General features: G+C 43.9%; 2 protein-coding genes across 3 annotated transcripts; one reads left to right on the forward strand and one right to left on the reverse strand.

The window, feature by feature from the left end:
• Window positions 1-466: 466 nt before the first annotated feature.
• LOC143821319 (epididymal secretory protein 4-like) lies at window positions 467-8,850 on the reverse strand. Its single transcript, XM_077305146.1, has 6 exons — window positions 8,673-8,850; window positions 7,520-7,641; window positions 6,191-6,258; window positions 4,828-4,923; window positions 2,687-2,788; window positions 467-793 (listed from the first exon to the last, which is right to left on the reverse strand). The coding sequence occupies exons 1-6, from the start codon at window positions 8,766-8,768 to the stop codon at window positions 765-767; spliced, it is 513 nt and encodes a 170-aa protein (XP_077161261.1). The 5' UTR covers window positions 8,769-8,850; the 3' UTR covers window positions 467-764.
• Window positions 8,851-11,082: 2,232 nt separating this feature from the next.
• Window positions 11,083-22,368, forward strand: LOC143821808 (epididymal secretory protein 4-like). 2 transcript variants are annotated; one of them, XM_077306196.1, is made up of 6 exons: window positions 11,083-11,171; window positions 14,580-14,704; window positions 15,700-15,770; window positions 16,800-16,895; window positions 19,992-20,093; window positions 21,288-22,368. In XM_077306196.1, the coding sequence occupies exons 2-6, from the start codon at window positions 14,580-14,582 to the stop codon at window positions 21,299-21,301; spliced, it is 408 nt and encodes a 135-aa protein (XP_077162311.1). In that variant the 5' UTR covers window positions 11,083-11,171; the 3' UTR covers window positions 21,302-22,368. The 2 variants fall into 2 exon arrangements, with proteins under 2 accessions (XP_077162311.1, XP_077162310.1); XM_077306195.1 differs by having other exon boundaries at window positions 11,113-11,260.
• The last annotated feature ends 500 nt before the right edge of the window (window positions 22,369-22,868 follow it).

The following is a 22,868-nucleotide window of genomic DNA, read 5'->3' on the forward strand; positions in this document are numbered from 1 at the left end:
TATTATATGCCACTTTTCCATACCCGAAGGAGGCTCAAAGCGGCTTACAGTCACCTTGCCATTCCTCTCCCTGTGAGGGGGGTGAGACTGAGACAGCCCTGATATCACTGCTCGGTCAGAACAGTTTTATCAGTGCCGTGGCGAGCCCAAGGTCACCCAGCTGGTTGCATGTGGGAGAGCGCAGAATCGAACCCAGCATGCCAGATTAGAAGTCCGCACTCCTAACCACTACACCAAACCAGCTCTCTTGTAGTGGAGAGAGCAGAGGATTGTGTTAGCTATCTTATTCTGCAGAGGGAATTCCATGGAGTGGTAAATGTCTGGGCACTGCAGCTGATGATCTAAATCTAAGGGGACTTCAGATTTTCACAAACCAGACAGCTTGGAGTTTCAGGGGCAGAATCTGTGTAGTCCATTCATGCCTTTCTACTTGATTCAAAAACTGCCAGCAAGAATACACAGGTGATCTAATATGTAACAATTTATTGAGGCACCATGAAGCCACTTTTTTTTCAGACACCTGAAATGGACACTTCTGAACCACATCTCTCAAAATGCACATCAGTTGGAGGCTTCAGAACACTTCCCACTCAAAGATTGATTTGTTGCTCTTCTAGTTCTTAAGGGTTTGGGGGCTTTGATCTATATTGTATGGGACAGAATATCAGAGGAGCTTTGAAGGGCACCATTATCTCCGTGCTTAAGAGAGCTCCCAGATGGATCATCTCTCAAGAGGCCTTTAATTCCAGTTTCTGGGATGGCTTCTATGTGGAGCCTGTCGATGGGCATGGACCTTTGAGGAGGAAAAAGAGATCCGGTTATCAATATCTTGACAAAATGTAATACCAACCAAAGCGCACAGAACTCTGTGGTTGCTGCTTTATTTTTTTCACAGCAGTCATCTCTGTGCACATCAGCAGGGAAAGAGCTTATTGATAAACTGGGGAAAAGCTTCTCTCACTGATTACTGCGTATCAAAGTTCTGTTACAAGATAAGAGCTGGCCATTATTATTCTAGTCAACTGGCAACCTTTGAATCGCTTTGGCATGATTTAACATGGCAAAGAGTCAGGCTGCCTTTATTGGCATGAGGAAGAAAGTGAGCTGACAGTGAAATCTTATAAAGCTAATACTCTGACACCAGCCAGTCTTGGCCTCCTAGAAATCTCAGGGCCATTCCACACAGCGCTAATGTTGCTGAAGTGTAACTGTTGTGAAATGCTATTTTTTAAACATGCACAACGTAGTACACAACATTCCTGCAACATTCCCGCAAAAAGCGCTTCGATGTAGTGCTTATCAGGGAATCGTAAAAAGTGGATTTCCCCTAAAACAAACCCCATTTGACTCCTGAGAACAACCTGCAACACATCCGAAAAAGACATTTGCGTTTTCAATATAGCGGTAGGAAGAAGGTTCCTCCTTTGCTCCTGCTCCCAAACTTCCGGGACACAGGGAAGTCTTTTTTTTCCGTCAAGCCACCGATAGCAATGAACACACAAGCACACGGCTTCTTCAACCAAAGTTCCTGGATATCTAATGCAGCAGTGCCAAACAGAAAGCACCCTTCTTCAAACCTATTAAAACTTTCCAAGCGCCGTCACCCACAGTCATTGCTCAAAAAAAAAAATTAATGGAAACTCGTGTCAACAAATACACACAAGCGCGGCATGTTTTGTCCGATAAAGGAATGTTTTGGGAAGAGAAACCGAAAGATGGCTCTCTATGGAGCAATGAGGAAACACATATTTGTTGCCACTTGTATTTTCGGGCTTATTTTTTTAACTTTATAGGGAAAAGGGGTTTTGGTGTCACTAGGATCTTGATTTCATTGGCTCTTCAGTTTGATTGATGGCCAGAGGTTGGCAGAAACGGCATAAATTATGTCTCATTTGTAGTGATTCAGGCAAGACCGGAAACTTGTGGGTAACGAAAACAGCACTAGTGGGAGAGCCTTTTTTCCGCTAGAAATGTCTGTGTACGTTATCAAGACCTGCCACTATTAACTGTAGCGCTTTACGATAGCACTTTTATTTAACTACATTGGCGGTTGTGCGGAATGGTCCTCATTCTTGACCTCTACATCCCAAATCCAGGAGAGGAGGTTCTGTCTGTGTTGGGGCTTGGTCAGGACTCTGGGAATGATGGAGTTTGGGAAGGGAGCACAGTGCAGATGGGATGCTACAGAGTCCACCCCCCAAAGCTGCCATTTCCTCCATGGGAGCTGACCTCTATGGTCTAGAGAGCACTTGGAATTCCAGAAGAATTCTGGGCCCAAGCTTAAGCCTGGCAGCCATGGTCTTGGAAATGATGCCAGTCTGGCCAACCCACAGGCTTCTGACAGGCTGCTCGTCAGAGTTACCCTCTCCTATTCCTTTTGTACCAAGGGCCTCAGCTCTGCATGCAAAATGACATTGTAAGTTAATCGAGTGCTGAAATTTCCAGTTCTAGCTCCATAGTCCCTGAGGACTTGCTCCTTCAAGCTCTGTAGACTTTCTTCAGAGCAAGGGTGCTACAATCTTTTGATCATTTTAGTTGTCCTTCTCTGTACAGGAAAAAAAGGGGGGGCATTTATTCAATTTAAGCACTGCAGTATCTCTGCATAAGACCCAAGTCCTCCAACCACCTGTTTCACATTGTCAGTTTTCTACTGGAACAGGAGATGAGAAATCCTGGCAGCTCTTACTGGCTTTGGGCAAGTAGATGATTGCTTCAGGGTCAAGCGACAGTTCTCTGACACAGTTCTTAAATTTTTCTTTCACCTCATCCGACACTTCTTCTTTCCTGGCTTCAGACCAAAAACAGGAGTCACATGGAGAGCAATAGCAAGCAATAGCAGGTCAGATACATTTTGGTGGGAATCACAGAATCTGCCCACAACTCTTGTTCTGGCCTCTGTTGGCCTCTGCTGGGAAGAGAGGTAGAGTTGACAAATATGTCTTGGGAAACATTTAAGGATGGATTTTGAAGGCGGTGCCTGGGGAGAGCAGAGTTTGGAAGGGAAGCAAACTCAATGGATAGGATGCCATAGAGTTCAACAGCCAAAGCTACTATTTCCTCCAAGGTCAGCTTTTCTTTTCACAGAACTCCAGGCTGCACCTGAAGGTTTATAGCCCTAATGGGAGATGGGAGATAGGAAAAGAATGGCTGTAGAGGTCATTATCAGGAAGGGCCATGCCCAGTATCATCTCCACCAAATCTGCCACAATGTGACAATGGTCAGTTTGGTGTAGTGAGAGCCAGTTTGGTGTAGTGGTTAGGAGTGCGGACTTCTAATCTGGCATGCCGGGTTCGATTCTGCACTCCCCCATATGCAGCCAGCTGGGTGACCTTGGGCTCGCCACGGCACTGATAAAACTATTTTGACCGAGCGGTGATATCAGGGCTCTCTCAGCCTCACCCACCCCACAGGGTGTCTGTTGTGGGGAGAGGAATGGGAAGGCGACTGTAAGACGCTTTGAGCCTCCTTCGGGTAGGGAAAAGCGGCATATAAGAATCAACTCTTCTTCTTCTTCATGAAATTGGGGTCACTGTGGGTGGGCAGGTAGTTGTAAATTTCCTTCCTTCTGCAAGGGGTTGGACTAGATGACCGTAGAGGTACTTTACAATTCTATTATTCTATGAATGGATCTCTGGGTTGAAGGCTTATTCCTCCAGCAGCTTGTCCTCCTGAGCTGTGTAAACGTTGAAGACCAGCAAATAAAGGGATGGATTAAGAGCAAGGAGACCAAGTTTCAGATCTACCTACCAACCTCAAGTAGTGGCCTTAGATAGCGCAAACATTTAATGTCTTAGAGATGTGTTAACTTATTACAACTGCATTGCTAATCTATACAGTGCCCTGACCTCCCTAGCTGAGTTGGCTTTAAAAGGAGACTTCGGAAATTCATGAGGGAAAAGGATTCTAGCATTGGCTATCAGCCTTGATGACGGAGTGAAGCAGGTAGACATAGTGCCTCGAGGATTTGCTGCTGGATGCGGGGGAAGGCAGCAGTATAGGGAGATTGGTGCCTTTGTGGGTTTCCTAAAAGAAGAAGAGTTGGTTTTTTGTACCTCGGTTTTTACTATCTGAAGGAGTTTCAAAGTTGCTTACAATCGCCTACCCTTCCTCTCCCCACAACAGAGACTCTCTGAGGTTGATTGAGGGAGATTTGAGAGATTTGAGGTCACCCAACTGGCTGTATATGGAGGAGAAGTAGGGAATCAAACCCAGCCCTCCAGATTCGAAGTTTTTAATCACTATACCATGCTGGCTCTCAAGAGGTATCTGATTAGCTATTGCGGGAGAAAGAATGATATTCAAGATATATCTTTGGTCTGACCAAGCAGTGCTGTAATTATGATGTTAAATGTCAACATGTACAGAAAAATATGGCTTTTTAAAAAAAGACTCAAGAGGGTGATATGGGGTAGTTACAGAAATGGTTGGAGACCCTTTCTCCCTTCCGCCCCACTTCCAATGACCCCTTCCTGAATCCATTCATGATCTTAGACTGGAGGTTATATGTGTTATACATATTTCCATGTTTTAGTCCTCAAACAGAACTAAAACACAACAGTGGTTGTTTGAAGAAAATTAGAGTAAGCCAATTTTTGGAGGTGTGTGTGGGGGTCTTTAGGGAAAATATCGAAGGAATTTTGTGGAACACTGCAGGGGTTTTCATAAGTGTAGGAAAACATATTTGTGGATGCCACGGTGTGTCTCTGTAGAACACATTCTCCGCTTTGAATTCCACATCATTAATTCTTTTTGTTTCTTATCCCCCACGTTGGCAGGTATACCCTCTCCTCCCGAAACTTATTCCCCATTTTGCCTTTGATACGTACCATATAGAAAGAGGTCCCTCTCTCCTTCCTTGGTAAAAAGAATAACGTGGTAGTTGTCATAATCTGTTTCCACAATGTGGACTGTGGTCCTGTCATCTTTGGAAACAAAATCACAACAGAGCCATCAAAGGAATGGGAATGTCATTTGTGCCTATGTAAGCAATGGACTTCTAGACTTCTGGGCAGTCCTTAATTCAGCCCATGTTTCAGGTAGTAGAAACATTACTGTAGTTCAGGAGATAGCGCCTTGAACAAAGAACCTCAAAGGAGGCAAAGTGAACAGGCCTTGAAGATGCACCCCCTTTGGCATTTCATGGGGAACAAATACTTTTGTAACCTTGGAATTCTCAAATGTCACCCTGCCGTCTTTCCATTTCTGAATGCTCAGCTCTGCCGGTTGTTTTTGTTTACTCTGTCCCAGCCAGCCTGGCACTTGTTTCAGATCAATGAAGGTATTTATTCCTCTTTTAAAACTAAAAAAATTAAAGACATCACTACCCACACCACTTCTAGAGACTTGGGAAGAGAGCAAAAGAATGACAGCTAATAGCAATTTGTACAAACCCAGTATGAATGAGGTATCTCTAACCTGCAAAAATGGGATAAATGAAGAAGGGTGATTTACCAGTGAGAGGTATTGGAAAACTGAGGCAGTCTCTGAGAAACAAAGATGGTTGGAGCACAGGGCAGAGGGCTCAGGGTCGGTTCACAAGGGCTGCATGTGTGGTTAACATGTGCACATGACTTGCAGGTTCTCCTCATTTCCTGTGCCTAATTTGGATCACAGCTGAGGTGTGCACCGTGAAGGGGCTTCACCCTCCCCTCACAATTTTTCTCATCTGAAATAAAGCTGGGTGGGGCACCGCTGCAATCCCAATTTGATACCGTGTGCATGGGGATCGAGGCTAACCTGCAGGCATCACATGACAATTGCACTGAATCTGAGCCAGGTAGGTTTATTATTTCATCTATTAAGTGATCTATATAGAGCTGCATGGCCTACTGCTATTGGGTTACAACTCAGTCAATTACACTGAACAATCAAACAAATGGTGAAGGCCTCCAAACGCAGACTGTGTGTACCCCCATCACGTGTGAGGTTTATATATAGCTAGGCAAAAATGAATACTTGTTCAAAGGGAGATGGACAAGGGTGGCTTTCACTGCTCCTGGCAGCTCCACAAGTTTCATTTTCCTCTCCGGTCAAAGAGACCTTGCCAACCGGCCTCAATAAAAGTGGTCAAAGCCTATGTTTGCTCCAGGAGAGGCAGTCTGATTTTTCCAAGCTTTTCCATTCCCTTCGTGCAGAAACAGGCGTATTCCGGTGTCTCCATCCTAACGGGGGAGCATCATTTGTACTTACCAGCTGTTGTGAACTCTCCTACCCGGATGGTATGGAGAACAACCCTTTTCCTCCTGCAAGTGGCCCCGCTAGAAGGAGAGGAAGGACAGTCAGGGCTTCTGAACCAAGCAGCATCCAGGGTGAGAGCTTGCAAGCCCACTCATTTCTAAAGGATACCTTGAAGGTCTGAAGGGGGGGCATCAGTGCCATTGGGGGAGTGCCTCGACTAGATCCTCATGTTACTCCAGGCTTTCTCAGAGAAACACAAGCCTGGTACTTCTTTTGTAAAAGCTGATCTTTGCCACAAGCCCTGGAGCTTCGTAAGGAACAAGAGGCCATGGCTAACCCTTACAGATACCTGGATGGGTCCCCCTGCCGCCACGTCTCTTTTGCCATCTGGGCCTGAGTGAAATCCTGATCCTTCTGTCCCCAGGTCTTAGAGCATGTTTTTGTTTCATTTTGTTTCCTCTTTGTTTTTTAATTGATTGATTTAACTGTACATGATTTTATCTTATGTATGAAGTTTTAACTATTATGAGCCGCCCTGAGACTAGAAAGCGGCAGCCCCCAAATAAAAATGTAATAATAATAGTAAAGAAATAAGTTTCAGTCATTGACAGAAGGGGCTGGGAAAGGCCCTTCTCCTCCAGTCTCTCATACAAAAATGGGTATTTCATTGTAACACCTCATGGAGTTACTGCTCAAGCCCCACCCCCATCCTTTTTTCAACTGAGGAGGCTCTACTCCAGGGGTGGCCAAACTGTGGTTTTCCAGATGTCCATGGACTACCATTCCCATGAGCACCTAACATCATGCTGCTTGCAGGGGCTTATGGGAATTGCGGTCCATGGACATCTGGAAAGCCACAGTTTGGCCACCCCTGGAGTAGAGCCTCCTCAGTTGATAAACGATGGGGGTGGTGCTCAAGCAGTAACTCCGTGAGGTGTTGCAATGGAATACCCCTGTTCTACACCATTTGATCAATGCTAAGCTTCTTCTTGTTGCCCTGGATCAGGGGTAGTCAAACTGTGGCCCTCCAGATGTCCATGGACTACAATTGGCAGGGGCTTATGGGAATTGTAGTCCATGGACATCTGGAGGGCCGCAGTTTGACTACCCCTGCTCTGGATGATCAAAGCCAAGAAAGTGTCTATCCTTAAGGTTAAAGATACACTCTACTTTCGACATGATTAATGAATCACTTGCTTCTCCAGGTTGTAGACTGCTGCTGGCCGACTTGTGCATGTGTGTAACACAGAGAGAGAGAGAGACACACACACACACACACACACACAGACTCACAAGCTGTGTTGCTCAGAAAGCAAGGATGATCACAGCAAGGCAACTTACAGTGGCATATCAACTTTGAGAACCAGATCTCCGTTACTTAAGGGTTGCATCGTGTAGGTATAGACCGCCCTCTCTGGTGGAACTGCTTTTGTTGTGGCAATGGGATACCACATCCCGGCCATCTAGAACAAAGGTTGTGTTTTCAGTTTGTTATCCAGAAATGCAAATTGTGTTGAACCCCTTTCTCCATTCAGTGCAGATCTCTGGGTGTTCTTTACACTGGGGGTGGGGTGATAGGAAAGGGATCTCAGGCAAGAGCACCTTTCCTTGAGCGATGTAGGGAATACAATTATCTCATCAGTTCTGATGTACTACTTAGACCATCTACCTAAAGTGAGGATGAGTAAGGGAAACTTGTGGAGTGGTGGGTCTTTTGTTAATCCCAGAAACATATTTTGGAGGCTGGACACTTCAATGCTGCAACATCCTACTGGATTGGAGAGCCATCTTGGGGTAATGATTAAGAGTGGCAGCCTCTAAAGCAGGGGTAGTCAACCTGTGGTCCTCCAGATGTCCATGGACTACAATTCCCACGAGCCCCTACCAGCAAACACTGGCAGGGGCTCATGGGAATTGTAGTCCATGGACATCTGGAGGACCACAGGTTGACTACCCCTGCTCTAGAGAACTGGGTTCGATTCTGGGCTTCTCCGAATGCAGTCACCTTCAAGAGGTCTTCTTACAGAGCAGTTCTACCAGGGCTCTCTCAGCCCCACCTACCTCCCAGGGTGTCTGTTGTGGGGCAAGGAAGGAAAACAACTGTAAGCCGCTTTGAGATTCCTTTGGGTAGTAAAAAGCAGGGTACAAAAAGCAGCTCTTCTCTCTTTTCCATCCTGCCCAAAAACTCAAGGCTATAATTGAACTGCATTTCTTAATTTAATTGTTTGCACTAAAGTTCTGTGGAAGCCCCATAGGTACAGTGCTAACCAGTTTGCTCTCTGCATCCTGAGGTGCTGCATTAGAAGAATAAGAAGTCTGTCTTTCCTGGCCACAGCTGCCATTTTATTGCAGTGGTTAAAAATCCCAGTGCCTGGACCAGGAAAGGAGCTGGCAATGCTGATGCAGGATCCCACCAACCCCTCTTAGACTCTGCCTCCCTCCTGACTGAGTGGGACACTGCCCATCCACTAGGCAGAGATCCTTTTGCTGGTACCTTTTTGAAACGGAAGTTGGTCTGGACAGGCATGGTGGCTTGAGTGTGAAGCAAGCAGATAGAGGCCAACCCAACCATCAGCACCACATTTCTCATTCTTGAGACAGTCCTTTCTTCCCTGTTGGTTGGGGCAGGAGAAATTCTGCAGCAGCTGAAAAGATATTGCTTCTTTGATGCCACCCTGCTTTATACCCTCTGCAGAGGTTCCCAGTGTTCAGTTGACCAAATCCTCCCCTTTTCCAGGAATGTGTTATGCCAACGAGAGAGGGGAGCACATGTGCAAATGAAGCTATTTCAGAAGTAATCTGTCACAGTTGCATATTGCATATTGCAGGAGGACTCCAGAACATGCTGTACAGGACAGCTCATGCTGCAGAACTTTGAAGCCAGAATGTGGGGATCCATGTCTGCACAGGTGGCAGCTGACAAGAGGCATGACATTTTATATCCAGGTGTGTCCTCTACAGCAGGGGTAGTCAACCTGTGGTCCTCCAGATGTCCATGGACTACAATTCCCATGAGCCCCTGCCAGTGTTTGCTCTACAGCAAATAAACTCCTCTTCAGAGTCTACTAGGAATCATGGTTTGAATGATGAGTTCTGAATGACATCTGCATCACCAAGTCCTAGAAGTGGATTCATTTAGCTCTTTGGGGTGACCTAATGCCACCCAGGGTGATATTTCTGGGTTCATAAGTAGGCTACCAGAATGAAGCATGGCTTAAAACTGTAATGTGAAGCTAAACTTCTACAGCAATCCCTGTGGCTTCTTCTAAAATGAAGGGCATAAGATCTTAGGGCAGGCCAACAAATAACCAGTTCCTTGACACTGTTATATATAAGGGTATGACTCTAAATTGTAAGTTCTGTTACTACAGCCATTACAGGAAAACTGTTTGCTGGTCAAGGTGCCCCAGGCCAAGATGCTATCGAGTGGCTCTCCTGTCTGTCTCCATGTTTTCATTTCTCCATTATGTAAATTGAACATTTTCTTGCATGTTACCACAGTAGATGCTTTGGACAGTCATAATACATTTGAGTTTGCATAAGGTGAGAATAGGAAATTATTTTAAAAATTGATAATTTTGAAGAATATTGAAGATTGCATGTCTAAAAAGAGTGAGACTTTTGAAAGAAAAAAGGTTTTTTAAAAACAAATTGTATGCAGAAAGCAGATCAAACCATGTATCACTATGTTACAGAAATAAGATGTTGATATGAAAGACTCAGATATGGGACAGGGTTGTCCACAGTATCAGAGATATCAACTTTAGAATATGGCTGCTACATGAGGGAGATCTGAAGGGCCTCAGAGCCTGAAGGCACAGACCAAAGATCTGAATTCAGCTGTAGGTATTGTCCATACCCATAATATAAAGGACCAAATTCCTCACAAATAATTGCTAAGGGGGAAATAAAGAAACAATTGTGGGGTGCCATACAGTTCCTAAAACAAGATGTTGCCAGATTAGAGCATTTAAAAAAAATCTAGAATGCACCTCAGGAGGGCAGGATGTCACATCTAGGGAAATGGGAGGGCAGGATGCTGTTTCCGTTGGCTGCAGAGGAAAGGACGTGTGGTAATGGATTTAAACTACAACGATATAGGCTAGATATCAGGAAAAAATTTTCAGTCAGAGTAGTTCAGCAGTGGAATAGGCTGCCTAATGAGGTGGTGAGCTCCCCCTCACTGGCAGTCTTCAAGCAAAGGTTGGATACACACTTTTCTTGGATGCTTTAGGATGCTTTGGGCTGATCCTGCGTTGAGCAGGGGGTTGGACTAGATGGCCTGTATGGCCCCTTCCAACTCTATGATTCTATGAAATTTCGTGGTACAAGAGGCTACACAAATGGTTCCCCATGGGGCAAAGAGCAGCTCCCTGTGTGCCAGGGATTTGAATTTAAACTTCTCATGGTTAAGAAGAGAAACATGGGAGACGGAAGAAAAGAATCAGAAGAATAAATTGTTAGTCAACAGAATGAAATGAGATGCTAATGCTAGGCCTTTGCTTGTTGGTCCTTGATGTGGATTTGTACAATATGCTACTTTTGAGTTCAGTATCAAAAGATGAGAAACTGACCCAGTGCCTTTGTACCCACTGCTGATTAAAGCATGGCACATGGGCAGGAGAACCTGGGTGGATCAAAGCCTTTGACTGTACAGAATGACCGGTGGATGTACAAAGGAACAGATTTTTATCAGGGAGCTCTAACATTAACCCACTGCCAAACACACACACATACACACAAGCATGTGCACAGATTTTTTGGGATATGTCTGATCCACAATAGGGCATGGGGACAGTGTGTTCTTGAGTTTTCAGAATGTTCAGTAAACAGGACTTTTGAAAATGACCCGGTTATCTCAGATTTTCTCCCTTGAACCAGTAGTGCCTGGAGAATGGGTGGGTTTGCTCAGATGAACTTTAGGAAGATAGAGGGGTATAAAGTGAGATTATGGACTGCTTGGCCAAAGAAAGGACTGTTGTGAGGATGGCAGGTATGCTGTTGATCGTTGTGTTGACCTCGGTCTTCTTGCTTTATGCTGAAGCTAAGATTCCCATTCAGCCAAATTTTGATCTCCAGAAGGTAAACACATAATGTTCTCTAGAACAGGTTCAAAGCCCAGGTGGGAGGCTGATTTGAGCATCTCTGCAGGAGGTGTCAATCCATTTGTCTCATTTACAGACCAATGGGGGGAGGGGGTAGCTGTATTGGAGTGTTGTGACAAAACCAACAGAGAGTTCTTAATAACTTCTGAATTGATTGTGACAGAAACTTCCATGAGCCAGAGCTCACTTCTTCAGATTCACAATATTTTAAAGCATATGCATGAGTTTGAATGAAAGAACAGGGTGTAGTTATGAAGCACAGCAACCCCAGATGTTAAGTTTGTTATGGCAGAAAATGAAAAGAAATTTCATTCCAGAGAGTCAGGGTTGCAATGTACTACTTCCTGTAGGTGATGAGCTGACAAAACCAAAAGAATGGGGGTCAGGAGCCTGCAATGAGAGCCTACTTATTTCTGCCAAGAACCACCCTGATCTCCCTTAAGCCTAAGCCTGATAATGTGATGTCAGCACAAGCCTTTCTTTTTGTCAACTCCACAGTGGAGTTTTGGCTGAAGAACTGCAGCTTCCTTGTTTGTTGTTGATCGGGGAGAGTCAAGAAAGCTGAAATGCTCCCCACTAGGAATAGTTTCCGTTAACACTTTGTGTTAATTTATCCTCTTGAATGGAGACAGCCTGGTTGAGCCAATGTAAAGGGCAGAAGGGAAAGGTTGGCCTTTGATACTAGGGGCAAAGGAGAAGCAAGAGGTCTACTCAGTTGCATTCCAGTATATCTCAGAGGATCGAGAACACATCTTTCAGGTCCCTACATCAAGAAATCTTACAGTATGGTCCTGAAGTCCAGAAGTGTTATGAGAATATAGTTAACTTGCTTAGACCTTGCCTGATTTAGAACAAACTACTACCACCTAATGGGGATCTCTCTGAGGACTGGTTGGACCCAGAGTGTGGACAAACCAGAAAAAACAGCTAGGGAAGTATACATCTCAAGTCATAAGAGTGACTCATTATAAATTATCTCCTATCCTTAATATCAGTTTATAAAAAGGCACTAAAGCAGAAGAAATGAGCATTTCATAAAATCCCATGGCAAACTGTAAAGTGCTAGGCCTAGCAGGACAGGAGAGAAAAAAAAATTACAGTCCTGGCCTTTAGTTTCTATCATGCAAGGTAAAGCATTACTGTTACTAGAGGCCCAGATTTCAGCAGAGACTGGCACTTCCATTACGGGCAGCTTTGGGAAGCCTTTCCTTCTTTGACTCAAACAGGCAATAGTCAGGATCTTCATGCTAACTTTCAAAATCAGCCCTAATCCCCTCCTTTGTTCAGCTTCTGAGGTAAAAGCCCTCCTTTCCTCTCGTGCATCAGGCAAAGCTCCTGGGGAAGATGTGATGTGCTGTGAAGGGTTATTGCCTCACAGAGTCTGATGACTTTTGAATGGGGGGCTGTTCAAATGAAATTCTGTGGAGAGCATCAGTAAAGAAATGACAGTTGGGAACAGAGTTGAAGAAGAGACAGTTGAGCCCTGATTGCAGACTGGGAAAGAGGCAAAGAAGAGTGAGAGGATAAGAAATCCTCATTCAAGCCAGAAAGGGACAGAACTTCTAGTGAAGAGAAGGAATCCCTACTCAGAGAGAAGAGAGATAACTCTTACAAGATAAATAATCCCTGGTCTCTATACATACAAGGCTTTGGGGAACTTTTTGGGTTGGACCTTCCTGCCTTCAAAACTGGAATTGTCAGACTTGCCTGCAAGTTAAAAGAGAAACTGAAAAGATAGTATCTCTACTCAAAGTTTCAAGGCCTTGTTGAAAAGCCCAAACTTACTCCTTGCCAATGTGTTAGGGCCCACCCCTAGCATGTTATCGGGAAGCATATGGGGAAATATGGTAATCACTTCATCTTCAGAATAATGTGGTGATTTATCTTTCCATCACATATGTGGCCAGTGGTGTCTTGAAGTCATACTGGACAGAAGAAGAAGAGCTTATATTTGTACCCTGCTTTTTACTACCCAATGGAGTGCCAAAGCAGCTTACAAACACCTTTACCTTCCTTTCCACACCATCAGAGGTAGGTGAGGCTGAAAGAGTTCTGAGAGAACTGTGGATGGCCCAAGGTCACCCCAGCAGGCCTCATGTGGCATCAGAGTGGGGAATCAAACCCAGTTGTTCATCTTAGAGGCTCCTTATCTTAACCTCTACCCCATGCTGGTTCTCAAGGTTCACCTGCCCTCACCACTTTCTAAGAACTACTGGCAGGCACCAGAAAGGTGTTTGTTGGTGCTGTGGTGTTCATGGGCATCATGTTGGAGATTCCTGGTCTAGATGAGTAAGTTGTTGTGTGCCTCAGTTACAGGAAATCATCCTGATGTTTAGCTGATGAATCAGAGTAGCAGCTCCTCCAAGGCTTTGCAGGAGGAAAAGAGGGACATCTTAGATTTTTCCATTTAGAAAGGCCATTTAAGGCACAGAAGGCACAGTGCAGATGTTAGTTGGCACCATAGTTTGAGATCCCTTTGGGGAATTGAAATCACAGGAATAACAACCAGCTGCCTAAATTGTGCTACTGGTCAGAGCTCAGGACCAGTGCTCAGATGTCTGTCCCAAGATTCCTCGGTACCAAACCAGCCACTCTGGAACTTCTGGTCCAGCATCACATTTCATGTAGAAGTCTAGAAGGTGAAGCTCATAGAATTTTGCAGCAACAGGATGCTATATCTTCTGGTTTTATGCTGGAAGTGATGTCACACTTTGGTGCAATGTCCAATCTTTTCATAGTCATTTCCCCACAACTGTGAAGTCGTGGTGGGGACTAAGGGATTTGCAGCAATGTTTATGTACATGCAAGAAACTAAGAGGAAAATGCTACTACAGCATGGAGCCACAGAGCTGTAGTATATTCTGGTTCACCATTCTGGAACCGTAGTAACTCCCCTTATTGGCCAGGCTGACAAAGAATTGGCACATAACACAAGGGAAACACAATTGGCACATAACACAAGGGAAATACAGATTCTTTGTCACAGTAAATTAATCAACACAAGTCATTCATGCATAAAAGTGAGAAAATAGCACATCTTTTATGCAAGTCTGTCTATTTCCTTGCATTTTTATATAATGCATTCCTCCCTGTTTTTCCCCACACTGAGACTGGAAAGCACTTGTATGGACATCACATTATGAGATGCAAATTATCGATGGAATAAAAGCCCCAACATGCCATGAATTGTTTTCTCTCAGCAGGCAGAGCTGCTCAGGATGACAAGGAGCATTTCAGTATCTGCATTTTAGACTGAGTTGTTTTCTTAGAGAGTAATAGCAAATCCTTCTTTCCAGATGTCTGGGAGTTGGTATCTCATTGCCGTGGTCGTTAACGGCGTTGATACACTGCAGTCTGATCCAATTGAACAATTCGTATTTCCTTCATACGGTGATCTACTTTTCCTACACAGCTCCTGGGAGTAAGTTCCCTTGATTTGTTTCGGTCATCAAATTCCTTTGCCAAAGAAGATCATGATCTTTTTCTGTGGGAGCCCACCGTCAACATTGTACAGCCTCAAAAACTGCATTACACAAGTTTGTGGAAGCAGAACATTGAGCATGTTGGAAATCGAGGAGGAATTGTTTTAATTTAAAAAACTGTGCTCACTATGGTTTCATCATGAATCTTTCCTGTGGACAAACAATCCACAGCTACCTGGTCTGCAACAGCATCTTACTTCCAAATTCTTCAAAAGAGCTTCCAACATTTGACCGGTGATGATAGGGAGTAAAATCCAACATTTCACATGCTATCTGACTTGGCGTATTAATTCAGTTTGAAAACTGAAAATCATATTTTGGTAGCAAATCTGGATTTTGCAGTTCGCACATCTTAAGATTCTGACATTTCCCAACATTTGATTTCAACTTCTGGTGAGAGACAACAAGGTTGTGCCTGAGATGAAACAACGTATCCCACCACAAAAACCCTTTTAAAATCCAGAACTTCAAAGTGAAATGTTTAATGTGCACTTTGGAATTCCTAGGGCCCAGCTGTATGATCTACTGGGAATTCCATGCATGGAAGTTCCAGTATTTTTTACAATTCACTTCCCATATATAAATCAAATGGCCTGTTGTGGAAAAGAACATGTACTGGCTTCCTGTAGTTAAACTTTCAGAGGCTGACCTAAAACTACTTCTACAGATTGCACAAGGGATTAACCTTGCTGAAGCGGGTTTGATTTCAGCTGGGCCCCTGGCATTGGGCAGAATCTGTTGGTATGGTAAACTGGAACAAAAGGATCTTTCCGAAAAGTAAACGGTGGGAGTTCCCTCTGGAAGAAATTATTAAAGGTGTCGATTCTCTCTGGGTCTAGGTGGGAAAAGGCTGGAAAAGGAGGTCTCCTTGTTATGGTTGACATACCTATTTCTTAACTCATTTCTATGGACATGTTATATTTTTTACTTTCAGTGGTAAGAGTTATAATATACGTGAAGTTCATTTTGTCTCCAGCGATGAGCCTGGAAAATTCTTATCTCTTGGTAAGCATAAGTGATGCTTTCAACCCTTTCAACCCAATCAGTGGCATGAATTTACACCAGCCAAAACCACAGCACAGCCCACTGGCACCCTTGCAAGCCAAAAACTTGAGTGTTCTGCTGCTTCAGACCAACATGGCAACCCACTTGACTCTACCAGAGCAGGCAGAGTGACAAAATAAATGTATGTGTAAATGCCATACCCCCCCACACACACACATAAACACACTGTAATCTCTCCCATGCCTTTAATTAATTCCTACAGCAGATATCCCCCCTTAATTAAAGCTGGAAACGCATGTCTGTCTTTCATTCTAAAGTATAAATTGTTCTGTGATTGCTGACTGTTTATTGTCAATGAATCCCTCACTGGAGTTTAGGGGACACTGAAGGACCAAAGAGCTAGACATTTCTTTTTCATTGATTGTTGCCATCCCCAGAAAGCCCTTTTAGTCAAAAAGGCTGTTGAGCTTGGAAAAGCTGTTAACCCTCCTACAGTAGAGAAGAAAAATCCCTCATTGAGGGATCTGATGTAGGATAGCAGATCTCATGCCTTGTAGATCACTCCCACTCTGCTCTTCTAATTTTTTAAAACAGATATCACAAACTGCCTTGCTCTGTGATCCACATTGCATTCCCTTTATTCCTTATCTTGATGAATGACAAAAAAAAAAATGGGCAGCATCCTGCTTGTGACTGGGTGGCCATGTTAATTTTGCCCTGTTTTGTCCAACCTGACTTCTGGGGGGGGGGGGGGATGATGACTGGTATTCCCTGTACCTGCAACACAAGGAGCTTGAGTTTCTCCTGGGCCTTCCTGCCTCCCTCACTCTGGATATTATTCCTTCCCATGCCCTGGCAGGGGAGGGGGATCAGTGTTGCCCAGAACCTTCCTCCTTGTAGAACCACAGAGTGTCTCATGCATCCAGCATGGCAGCCTAATTGTAAGTTGAGAATTCTGTCCCATTGATCAGGAAATATATAGGGAGATTTTCTCCTCTAACATGCAATGTCTCTTTCTGTGTGTTGAAGACAAGTCCAGCACCCTGCGTATAGTGGAGATCAATTATGGGAGTTATTACATTCTTCATGTTGAAATGCAGAATGCTGAAGCTCTGTATCTCTACAGTAAGTGTTCTGGATGATGGTGGGTGTTTGTGTTTGTCTGGGTGAATCAAGGAAGAACAATGTTGTGCATCTATACAGGAAGTTTTATGCTGATGGATGCCTTAGCTGGGTGTGTGGGAGCTCTAGGATATGGATATACTGACCAACACTTAGAAATAGAAATGTTGGTCACCAGAAAACAAAGCCCAACACTCTTCATACAAAGAGCTCAGGATGGCCCATAGAAAGTTACTTCATTTGACTTAAAGATATGTAGATTTACACATACCACCAAAGTGAAGAGTGGGAAAGACTGCATTACTGACCTCTCACAGAAATACTCAGAGGCTGCGCCTGAAGGACTTCAGATCTCTTTGCTTTTTACTTTAGATAAAATCCAGTAAGAACCTAATTATATCCCCATGATGTTCTGATGGATAAGTTGAAGGACTGCAATCTGGATTTTCAGATAGTTAGGTGGATAGGAAATTGGTTAGAGAACCGCACTCAAAGAGTTGTTGTCAATGGTGTTTCATCAGACTGGAGAGAGGTGAGTAGCGGGGTACCTCAGGGCTCGGTGCTCGGCCCGGTACTTTTTAACATATTTATTAATGATCTAGATGAGGGGGTGGAGGGACTACTCATCAAGTTTGCAGATGACACCAAATTGGGAGGACTGGCAAATGCTCCAGAAGATAGAGACAGAGTTCAACGAGATCTGAACACAATGGAAAAATGGGCAAATGAGAACAAGATGCAATTTAATAAAGATAAGTGTAAAGTTCTGCATCTGGGTCAGAAAAATGAAAAGCATGCCTACTGGATGGGGAATACGCTTCTAGGTAGCACTGTGTGTGAACGAGACCTTGGGGTACTTGTGGATTGTAAACTAAACATGAGCAGGTAGTGTGATGCAGCGGTAAAAAGGCAAATGCCATTTTGGGCTGTATCAACAGAGGCATCACATCAAAATCACAAGATGTCATAGTCCCATTGTATACGGCACTGGTCAGACCACACCTGGAGTACTGTGTGCAGTTCTGGAGGCCTCACTTCAAGAAGGACATAGATAAAATTGAAAGGGTACAGAGGAGAGCGACGAAGATTATCTGGGGCCAAGGGACCAAGCCCTATGAAGATAGGTTGAGGGACTTGGGAATGTTCAGCCTGGAGAAAAGGTGGTTGAGAGGGGACATGATAGCCCTCTTTAAGTATTTGAAGGGTTGTCACTTGGAGGAGGGCAGGATGCTGTTTCTGTTGGCTGCAGAGGAGAGGACACGCAGTAATGGGTTTAAACTTCAAGTACAACGATATAGGCTAGATATCAGGAAAAAAAATTTCACAGTCAGAGTAGTTCAGCAGTGGAATAGGCTGCCTAAGGAGGTGGTGAGCTCCCCCTCACTGGCAGTCTTCAAGCAAAGGTTGGATACACCCTTTTCTTGGATGCTTTAGGATGCTTAGGGCTAATCCTGTGTTGAGCAGGGGGTTGGACTAGATGGTCTGTATGGCCCCTTCCAGCTCTATGATTCTATGATTCTATGAAGAACCTAATTATATGAAGATCTGAGATGTTTTGGACCTCTGGTTCAAGGTCCTTCAGCTTTCTTCAAAAGTCTTCAGATAAGTCTCTAATGAGGAACTACACATTTTACTGACCCCTCTGTTTTTCTCCTCCTAACAAACCTGCATAGTCAGATAATCTAAGACAGGGGTAGTCAACCTGTGGTCCTCCAGATGTCCATGGACTACAATTCCCATGAGCCCCTGCCAGCAAATGCTAAGGGACAAGCAGAACTTTAGGAGTATTTAATGGACTGTTCTCATTCCTGAAAAGAAAGGCAACACAGGGAGAGGCAGTTCAAAGAGAGTGAACTCGTAAGACTCAGTGATTGATCCAAGGCTATGGAGGGATATGATGCTGGGTGCATTTCTGGGTGTGCAGAGTCTTCCAGGTTCAAGTTCAACAGCCAGGACATCTCATTAGCCTCCAATGTGGGTTTCAAGATCAATCTAGGAGGGCTGCTCAGGGACCAGCTAATGTCCACCTTGACAGGGTGGTGGAGCGCAGGGAAATGCAGCTTTCATGCGCTCATGAAAAGGACATTCTGCACCTGCACACCCAAGAGGTAGAGAAAGCAAAAAAGCAAATGTGATAAAATGGAATCTTTCCTAATTCTAGACATGAGGCAGGCTATGTAATTCTTGGAACTGCAAACAGTTAGAAACCATCCATTACTTTGGTTTCAATATCTAGGGGATTCTCTCCCTCTCCAAAGTCATCTAAAGACCATGTGCTCCTTCCTTCTCCTTGGTGTGTGTGAAAATGGAGTGTTCCTTCAATATTAGACTATAAGAAGCAGTCCACCTCATCTGGTATTCTTCACACAGTGGCCAATCAATTGCCCTGGAGAACAAAAAAACAGGGCACAAAGCCCCCCCCCCCCCCCCCCCCGGGACGCTGCACTGATAATTCAGGGTTTTGCTGCTTCTGTAGATCAGGAGGTAGTGAGGGGGATCTGTCAATTACTACTAGCCCTGGAGATTGAGGGGTGTCTCCATCTACACAGGAGTGTTCAATGTTTCTGCTAGCAGATAGTGGGTGCAGCAGAACTGGTTGCCACAGGAGGTGGAGCCAAACACACAGTGGTTGTTGCAGAGAAGGAGTCAAGTTCAAAATGTCAGGGAGCAAGTTGTCTATGACTGCTTTGTTCCTGCAAGCATTTGGTGGAGAATTATCTGGATATTTTTACTTTGTTTTTACTTTGTTTTTAATTATTTACCAGTTTTAACTATTATTGAGTCACAATCCAGATAACGTCAAAGTTTGTAGATCTGGAAATAAAGAAGTAAGACGTGAACCTGCTATAGCCTCTGAGCTTCTGTCAGAAGCATCAGCTATATTACACTGTCTATATACACAGAGTAACCACTGCCTTTAGTTTGCTCTTTAGTTGGTGTTCTGTTGTTGCCATCTGTCTTAGATTGGGAGGTGGGTTATAAGTGTCCTTCATTGTCAATACAAAGTGCATGTTTTGAACAGACTCAAAAATTTGCATCCAAATTCTCTCTATTCCACATTGTCATTATTTTGATGCCTTTTCTGCTTTATATTTTAAGTGAGGCGACGGATTGCAGTAACCGAAGAGAAAATAATATTCACGAATGTTGCCAGGTCACTGGGATTCAACATCCATGCAATCAAACTTGTAAGCCGATCTGGTAAGCTCAGCAAGCCTGTTGGATTTATTGCTTTGTGGGATGAGAGTTCTAAAGAAAAGTAATCCAAGGTTAGGCTTTCTCAGCCCTTTCAAAAGGTAACTGAAGGAAGAGTTGAGATTTTAAAGCCAAACTGCCTTGTTCAGAAAAGGGGCAACTCAAATTATGAAAAGATTCAAGTACTTTTGTTATGATGGAAAGATAAAGAGTTTGGAAGAATGCTGTTGTTTTCTTAAGGCTGCAGGGTAGCATTGCAGAGGCTATGGTGCTGAAAAGCCCAAGCTGAAGTGTAAAAAGCAACCCAGGAATCCTGAGTACTGAGGTTTTACTGACTTCCTCAAGAGCAAAACAAATAGGGCTATGCAACACCAGCTCCTGAGATTCACTGGTCTGGCTAGAAATAGGAAAGTCTGATCTCCTGCTTGTACCAGCCTGGCCTGGCCCGGCCCTCATACATCAGAGAGTTCTTGGCTTATTGGGTTGGGATATCAGTTGCTCATGATTCATCATCTCTATATTGCTTCAGGATCCTGTGTTAGGGAATTCGTAAGACCTCCCAAGGGCATATTTTTGTGCATCTTAAAACTGTGGTCGCAGACTACCATGGTTTAGAGTTGCCAATGCATGGGAAGAGAGGTGAAATACAGCTGTTTTTGTGACTTTAGCAGGAAAACCAAAAATCATGAAAAAACCTTTTACTCTTTTTTCGCTGAGAATCAAAGTAGGTAAAATTCAAGGAACTCAAAGAGGTTTTCTTTGGATGGGCAGCTGAATGGGCCATACACCTATAAGTCACACTAGAAACCAGAATAACCAAGGGAATCATCTTACTTGAACTGTAAAACGGCACCAACTGGATTGGATGACCTATTCTGTAGAGATGAAGCTCAATGCTACGCCAAGGAGAAAGCTAGGGAGCCTTTTGAACCATAATCTGAAATACTGAGCAAGTATTCAGCTTTGAAATGTGATGTTAAGCCACACTTTGAAAAATACTGAATTTTATGGACCCAAAATATTTTAAATCATAGTATTTTTACTTGACAGATTTCACTACTGACCTGTTTAACCCAACATCTGTTGTAATCAAGAACACCATAAATTATCATTCAATGATTGAAAGGTTAGAATTTGGAATGAATAATGCTCTAGCTTCCAAACATTCTTTTTTTAAGGTAATCTCTTCATTCATTTCAGGGAATCTGCAGTGACTTATCTGTCAAAGGACCTTTCCACGTTTGTCATAGAAATATTACACAGTACCCCAGGTTGGAAACTCCATTTTATCTGCTTATCAAAGCCGGGTCAAAATTTGTTTCCTGAGGAAGAAAGTTGCCTTTATCTACCTCCCTGTAATCAGAATACCAATGGACTCTTCCCAGAACACGGCTGCTACTCCTTTGCAGCTGCTCATTGCAGGAACAATCAGCTGTCCTGTTCCAATTATCTTTCAGGGAAGCTCATCTGCTATTAGAGATCTTCTCCTGGAGGAACCCATGCTAAGCTTCCCAGAAACCCAAATAACTCAGTTTGTAAAACAGTGGTTAGATATCTTTTCACTTTCCCCTTAACCCCTTAAGTCAGACAGGGGGTGTGGCTAAGTGGTAGACCATCTGTTTTGCATGCAGAAAGTTCTAGGTTCAGTGGCTGCTATCTTCACTTAAAAGGAATGGGTAGGATGTGAGAAGACCTCGTTCAGTACCCTGGAGAGCCACCAACAGTCAGAATACCCAAGACTGGCTGTGAAAATGACCTTTTGGTCTAATCCAACATACACAGCTTCATGTGCTCAAGTCCCTTTTGATCCCAAGTGGAGTTCCTTCCTCTTTTGTCAGTAGAACAGATAAGAAGAAAACAATGGGTCCTACATTCATTGGGGTTTACTTTCCTGGGGTTAGAATGGATGTTTTAAGGTGAGTGTCAATAAAACTCTAGTTCTGCCATGATTGATGGTTGTAGTAGCAAATGCTATTTGCAACTGTAGCAAATGTAGCTTTTGTAGTTTATTTTATTGCAGTATCCTATTCCTCCACATTCCAAACTTTCCACCCTTTCCCTTCCTTTGGTCATTCCTCCAGGTTTCCCTGGTGCTTGCTCTGGGCTCTTATCAGACGTTGCGATTGTAAAAGCCCACCATTTGGTGAGGGTTCCCATGGAGGGGGGTGGGCTCTGCCAAGGGGAATATATGCTTTGCTCTGTAGATTAAATGTTAGTTCTATCAATACCTGCAATGAGTGTACGTGCTTAGTTGAAATAAATGAAACTTCCTTAAAATAAAGTTTGCTTTCTTTGGCTCATGAAGAAACTCACAGTGAGGGAGGGAAAGCCTGGAAGAGTCATGACCCTAATATGAGTGGTTCCCTGATTTCAACTCACCGCTTTTAGGTAATTGCTCCTACTGCTCCTGGATCTCCATGACTGATTTGAAGAAGCAGGTTATTTTCAAACTGCAACTCTGACCACATAGATTCTTCAAATCGTGAAATCATTGTGATATGACACCATTATCTGTTGTGGTTGGCAATAGCTGTGTGATGTCTCAGGCATAATTCTTTACCACCAAACAACTAGGAAAAAAGGGGGAGGGGACCCAACCTGGAATTTTTTAACACCCCTGGTAGATGAAATCTGTTCTCAGTATGGGAAACTGACCTGAAGACTTTCTGCAAGAGACCTTTCTCTGTGAACTATGGGCCATTTCTTCTGGGTTCAAAAGAGTGAAGAAGCCTCCTGGAAACCCAGATTTTGCTGCCAGTGTCTTAGCAGTCTAGATCAGGG

The sequence above is a fragment of the Paroedura picta genome, chromosome 12 (assembly GCF_049243985.1).
Source record: "Paroedura picta isolate Pp20150507F chromosome 12, Ppicta_v3.0, whole genome shotgun sequence".
Classification (NCBI taxonomy): domain Eukaryota; kingdom Metazoa; phylum Chordata; class Lepidosauria; order Squamata; family Gekkonidae; genus Paroedura; species Paroedura picta.

Excerpts from the sequence above, each read along its gene's own strand:
- LOC143821808 (XM_077306195.1), top strand. The coding sequence starts at position 11,129 with ATGGACTGCTTGGCCAAAGAAAGGACTGTTGTGAGGATGGCAGGTATG. Across the intron at positions 11,261-14,579 it reads CAAATTTTGATCTCCAGAAG|ATGTCTGGGAGTTGGTATCT; the intron begins GTAAACACATAA and ends CCTTCTTTCCAG. Across the intron at positions 16,896-19,991 it reads TGAAGCTCTGTATCTCTACA|TGAGGCGACGGATTGCAGTA; the intron begins GTAAGTGTTCTG and ends TTATATTTTAAG.
- LOC143821319 (XM_077305146.1), bottom strand. The coding sequence starts at position 8,768 with ATGAGAAATGTGGTGCTGATGGTTGGGTTGGCCTCTATCTGCTTGCTT. Across the intron at positions 7,642-8,672 it reads CCAACTTCCGTTTCAAAAAG|ATGGCCGGGATGTGGTATCC; the intron begins GTACCAGCAAAA and ends CCTTTGTTCTAG. Across the intron at positions 6,259-7,519 it reads CTCAAAGTTGATATGCCACT|CGGGGCCACTTGCAGGAGGA; the intron begins GTAAGTTGCCTT and ends CTCTCCTTCTAG.